At 57.1% G+C, this 5,582-nt stretch overlaps 1 protein-coding gene across 1 annotated transcript; it reads right to left on the bottom strand.

Annotated features, from left to right (window-relative positions):
• Positions 1-2,036: 2,036 nt before the first annotated feature.
• LOC133362498 (protein enabled homolog) lies at positions 2,037-3,301 on the bottom strand (the record flags this gene model as incomplete). Its single annotated transcript, XM_061581450.1, has 2 exons — positions 3,161-3,301; positions 2,037-2,692 (listed from the first exon to the last, which is right to left on the bottom strand). Coding segments are annotated over exons 1-2 (797 nt in total), but the record flags the coding sequence as incomplete, so codon positions are not given.
• Positions 3,302-5,582: the final 2,281 nt, after the last annotated feature.

The following is a 5,582-nucleotide window of genomic DNA, read 5'->3' as shown; positions in this document are numbered from 1 at the left end:
GTCACTGGGTAGTGAGACATTGGGTAGTGAGACACTGGGTAGTGAGACACTGGGTAGTGAGACACTGGGTGGTGAGACACTGGGTAGAGAGACACTTGGTAGAGAGCACTGGGTAGTGAGACATTGGGTAGTGAGACACTGGGTGGTGAGACACTGGGTAGTGAGACACTGGGGGTGAGACACTGCTAGTGAGACACTGGGTGGTGAGACACTGGGTAGTGAGACACTGGGTGGTGAGACACTGGGTAGTGAGACACTGGGTAGTGAGACACTGGGTAGTGAGTCACTGGTAGTGGGACACTGGGTAGTGAGACACTGGTAGAGAGACACTGGGTAGTGAGACAATGGGTAGTGAGACACTGGGTAGTGAGACACTGGGTAGTGAGACACTGGGTAGTGAGACACTGGGTAGTGAGACACTGGGTAGAGAGACACTGGGTGGTGAGACACTGGGTGGTGAGACACTGGGTGGTGAGACACTGGGTAGTGAGACACTGGGTGAGAGACACTGGGTGGTGAGACACTGGGTAGAGAGACACTGGGTAGTGAGACACTGGGTAGAGAGACACTGGGTAGAGAGACACTGGGTAGTGAGACACTGGGTAGTGAGACATTGGGTAGTGAGACACTGGGTAGAGAGACACTGGGTGGTGAGACACTGGGTGGTGAGACACTGGGTAGTGAGACACTGGGTGGTGAGACACTGCCCATCTGTCATCTGTAAGATGTGTCTGCCATTCTCCCACTCCGGTGGTGGGTGTACACCCAGGACCCCATTCAAACCCATAGTGGCCTGGTCTCAGCTCGCTGATGAAAGTTGTAAGCGAGAATTGCATCATCGATTGCGGCTGGGGTTTGCATCATCCCCCACTCCTGATGTCGAGGGAAAATGAGCAAGGTTTAGGACTGTGGCTCATGCAGCTGCAATGGCTGCTTTGGGTACACCATCCAGACCTCCCCAGAGACCCTGGCTGACAGAGGTGGTGTTCATGCTGGTTGAGAAAAAGCGACAGGCCCACTCTCATCGTCTACACTGTAGACTGTAGCCTCATTCTCTGACAGTGGGATGCTGTAGACTCTACAGCATCCCACTGTCAGAGAATGAGGCTTAGCGCAGCCTTCGCTCGGAGGTTCGGAGAGCCGTGAGGCGCTGCAAGGATGGTTGGTGGTCGTGTGTTGCTGAGGAGATGGAGTCTGCCTCAATGGCCCACGATCACAAATCGCTCTTTAATTCCATCAAAAAGTAACCTGCAGCACCACCCTATTACCATCCTTAGGGGAAAGAACGGAGATTCAATCTACGACCCCCAGGAACAGGTTTGCAGATTTGCTGAGCATTTCTGTGAGGACCTGGGGGAGGGGAAATCCCTCAGCCTGGAAAACATCATGGCACAAAGTGGGGATAACCCTGCTGAGGCTGAGGTGCCTCAAATATGGGAAGAAGACACCCCCTGTGAGTGGCTGGCTAGTGGTGTTAGTGGTGGCGGTGGCGACGGTGGTGGTGTTGGTGTTAGTGGTGGTGTTGGTGGTGGCGACGGTAGTGGTGTTAGTGGTGGTGTTGGTGGCGACGGTAGTGGTGTTGGTGGTGGTAGTGGTGTTGGTGGTGGTGTTGGTGGTGGTAGTGTGGTGGTGGTGGCGACGGTAGTGGTGTTGGTGGTGGTGTTGTGGTGGTGTTGGTGGTGGTAGTGGTGTTGGTGGTGGTGTTGGTGGTGGTGTTGGTGGTGGCGTGTGTTATGGTGGCGACGGTAGTGGTGTTGGTGGTGGTGTTGGTGGTGGACGGTGTGGTGTTGGTGGTGGTAGTGGGTTGGTGGTGGTGTTGTGGTGGCGACGGTAGTGGTGTTGGTGGTGGTGTTGGTGGTGGCGACGGTAGTGGTGTTGGTGGTGGTGTGGTGGTGGTGGTGTTGGTGTGGCGGTGTTGGTGGTGGTAGTGGTGTTGGTGGTGGTGTTGGTGTTGGGGTGGTGTTGGTGGTGGCGGTGTTGGTGGTGGTGTTGGTGGTGGTGTTGGTGGTGGTAGTGGTGTTGGTGGTGGCGACGGTAGTGGTGTTGGTGGTGGTAGTGGTGTTGGTGGTGGTGTTGGTGTTGGCGACGGTAGTGGTGTTGGTGGTGGTGTTGGTGGTGGTGGTGGCGGTGGTGTTGGTGGTGGCGGTGTTGGTGGTGTGTAACCCCTCACCCAGCCTCCGTGCTCCATGAGCCAGCTTCTGCGTTCGACCAGCAGCACAGCGGCCACCAGGTCCGTCAGGGGCCGCGTCTTCTCCGAGTCTCCCAGCCGCCCGCAGGCCCCGAGACTCTTGACGAGCAGCGCGCAGTACACCACCGCGGACAGGACGCCGTCCCAGCTCAGGGGCGCTCCGTTGAAAACCTTCCAGGCCATGGTCATGACCAGCCGGCGCGGCTCCACTCGCTTCGCCAGCCGCTCCGCGCCGCTCACAAAGTCCGGGATGGAGGCTTCGAACTCCGCCAGCAACACGTCCCCTCGGGTGTCGAACGCCTCCTGCAGCCGCTCCGCACGCAGCCGCACCAGCCGCTGGGAGCTCTGCAGCTGCGCCCCGGCCTCCCGCACCTGCCGCTGGAGTTGACGCACTTGCCGCCGCAGCTCCTGAAGGTCCTCGAACTGCTGCGACTGCTCCAGATGCTCCTGTTGCATTAGCTGCAGCTGCTCGAACCGAAGCATCAGCTGCTGCTCCTGCTGCTCCTGCACTTCCTGTAGCAGCTGCAGCAGCTGCTGCAGCTGCTCCTGCTGCTGCTGCTCCTGCTGCTGCAGCTGCTGCTGCAGATGCTCCTGCTGCTGCACAAGCTCCTGCTGCTGCAGCTGCTGCACAAGCTTCTGTTGCTGCTGCAGCTGTTGCACAAGCTCCTGTTGCCGCTGCACCTTCTGGAGCTGCTCCTGCACCTGCTGCGCCAGCTCCTGTTGCCGCTGCACCTGCTGGAGCTGCTGCTGCACCTGCTGCATGTGCTGCAGCTGCTGCTGCCAGAGCGTCTCCGCCCGCTGCCGCTGCTGCTGCTGCGCCAGCTCGAGATGTCGCTGCAACTCCGGGAGCTGCTCCTGCACCTCCTGAAGCTGCCGCTGCTGCAGTCGCTGATGCACAGGCTGCTGCTGCTGCTCCTGCTGCTGCTTGCGGAGCTGCCGCCGCTGCTCCGGCTGTTGCGTCAGGTGAGCTACGTAGCCGGTGATTAGATCGACGGTCATGACGGTCAGTAGCTCCATCGCTTCATCATCTTCCTCCTCCTCGCCGCCACCGACCCTCGCCTGAATCTCCCCCGCAGAATGCGACGCGGCTTGGGCAGAGGCCGCAGGCTGCATGGCGGTGTAGGCCTCAGTGGCGGGTGTTGACTTCGTTGTTGCTGATTCCGCTGCCGCTGCTGCTGTGGGAGGGTCGTTGATGTCGCGAGGCAATTGAGGAGGTGGAGGAGGTGGTGGAGGGTGGTGGAGGAGGTGGAGGTGGTGGCAACTTCGCGACTCGCTGGGAGCTGATGGCGTCTCCCTCCATTGCGATTTGGTTCTCGGTGATGGCGTCGGATCGATCCGTGGATCGAGAGCAATCGATTCCTCCATGCGATAACGTTAGAATCGACTTCGATTGCAAGCCGTCGGTCCGATTCTGACCTCGATTCACGATCCGCACGGAGGGGGGGGGTCACAGAGACCCATAGACTACAGTAGAGATAGATAATAATAAATAAATCAATATTTTTAATAAATAACATTATTAATCACGACGTGCAGTTTACTTTGCTGCCTTTTTACACCTGACGAAGGAAGCTTGTGTTGCCCCCGAAACGTCGTGATTATTATTTTATTTATATTATTTCTATTATTTTTTTATTTTCATTTTTTATTTTACGGCCAAAACAGTTGACTATTCTGAACGGTCGTGGGCCTCCCCCAGGTCACTCGGCCTAAAAGTAGTTCCCGGTGCGGCGATCATCATCACTCCGTAGTGAGAGACAAGCGACAACCAGCTGTGCCATAGATTTATTAATAAACGACTTGAGTTCTTAGCGTGCGGAGACACGTATTACACCTGTATGGGTCTGTGTGGTGAGTCTGTGGGTCCTCTGGTGGGAGTCTGGGTTCATGTGTGGTGTCTGTGGGTCTCTGTGTGGGAGTCTGTGGGTCTCTGTGTGGTTAGTCTGTGGGTCTCTGTGTGGTGAGTCTGTGGGTCTCTGTGTGGTGAGTCGTGGGTCTCTGTGTGGTGAGTCTGTGGGTCTCTGTATGGTGAGTCTGTGGGTCTCTGTGGTGAGTCTGTGGGTCTCTGTGGTGGTATGTGGGTCTCTGTGTGGTGAGTCTGTGGGTCTCTGTGTGGTGAGTCTGTGGGTCTCTGTGTGGTGAGTCTGTGGGTCTCTGTGTGGTGAGTCTGTGGGTCTCTGTGGTGAGTCTGTGGGTCTCTGTGTGGTGAGTCTGTGGGTCTCTGTGTGGTGAGTCTGTGGGTCTCTGTGTGGTGAGTCTGTGGGTCTCTGTGTGGTGAGTCTGTGGGTCTCTGTGTGGTGAGTCTGTGGGTCTCTGTGGTGAGTCTGTGGGTCTCTGTGTGGTGAGTCTGTGGGTCTCTGTGTGGTGAGTCTGTGGGTCTCTGTGTGGTGAGTCTGTGGGTCTCTGTGTGGTGAGTCTGTGGGTCTCTGTGTGGTGAGTCTGTGGGTCTCTGTGTGGTGAGTCTGTGGGTCTCTGTGTGGTGAGTCTGTGGGTCTCTGTGTGGTGAGTCTGTGGGTCTGTGTGGTGAGTCTGTGGGTCTCTGTGTGGTGAGTCTGTGGGTCTCTGTGTGGTGAGTCTGTGGGTCTCTGTGTGGTGAGTCTGTGGGTCTCTGTGTGGAGTCTGTGGGTCTCTGTGTGGTGAGTCTGTGGGTCTCTGTGTGGTGAGTCTGTGGGTCTCTGTGTGGTGAGTCTGTGGGTCTCTGTGGTGAGTCTATGGGTCTCTGTGTGGTGAGTCTGTGGGTCTCTGTGTGGTGAGTCTGTGGGTCTCTGTGTGGTGAGTCTGTGGGTCTCTGTGTGGTGAGTCTGTGGGTCTCTGTGTGGTGAGTCTGTGGGTCTCTGTTGGTGAGTCTGTGGGTCTCTGTGTGGTGAGTCTGTGGGTCTCTGTGTGGTGAGTCTGTGGGTCTCTGTGTGGTGAGTCTGTGGGTCTCTGTGTGGTGAGTCTGTGGGTCTCTGTGGTGAGTCTGTGGGTCTCTGTGTGGTGAGTCTGTGGGTCTCTGTGTGGTGAGTCTGTGGGTCTCTGTGTGGTGAGTCTGTGGGTCTCTGTGTGGTGAGTCTGTGGGTCTCTGTGTGGTGAGTCTGTGGGTCTCTGTGTGGTGAGTCTGTGGGTCTCTGTGTGGTGAGTCTGTGGGTCTCTGTGTGGTGAGTCTGTGGGTCTCTGTGTGGTGAGTCTGTGGGTCTCTGTGTGGTGAGTCTGTGGGTCGTGTGGTGAGTCTGTGGGTCTCTGTGTGAGTCTGTGGGTCTCTGTGTGGTGAGTCTGTGGGTCTCTGTGTGGTGAGTCTGTGGGTCTCTGTGTGGTGAGTCTGTGGGTCTCTGTGTGGTGAGTCTGTGGTCTCTGTGGTGAGTCTGTGGGTCTCTGTGTGGTGAGTCTGTGGGTCTCTGTGTGGTGAGTCTGTGGG

This window comes from Lethenteron reissneri, unplaced genomic scaffold (genome assembly GCF_015708825.2).
Source record: "Lethenteron reissneri isolate LAM-NWPU_2019-01 unplaced genomic scaffold, ASM1570882v1 scaffold_1502, whole genome shotgun sequence".
Lineage (NCBI taxonomy): Eukaryota > Metazoa > Chordata > Hyperoartia > Petromyzontiformes > Petromyzontidae > Lethenteron > Lethenteron reissneri.
Note: the sequence above shows the minus strand (reverse complement) of the source record. Positions and strands in the feature narration are given on the sequence as shown.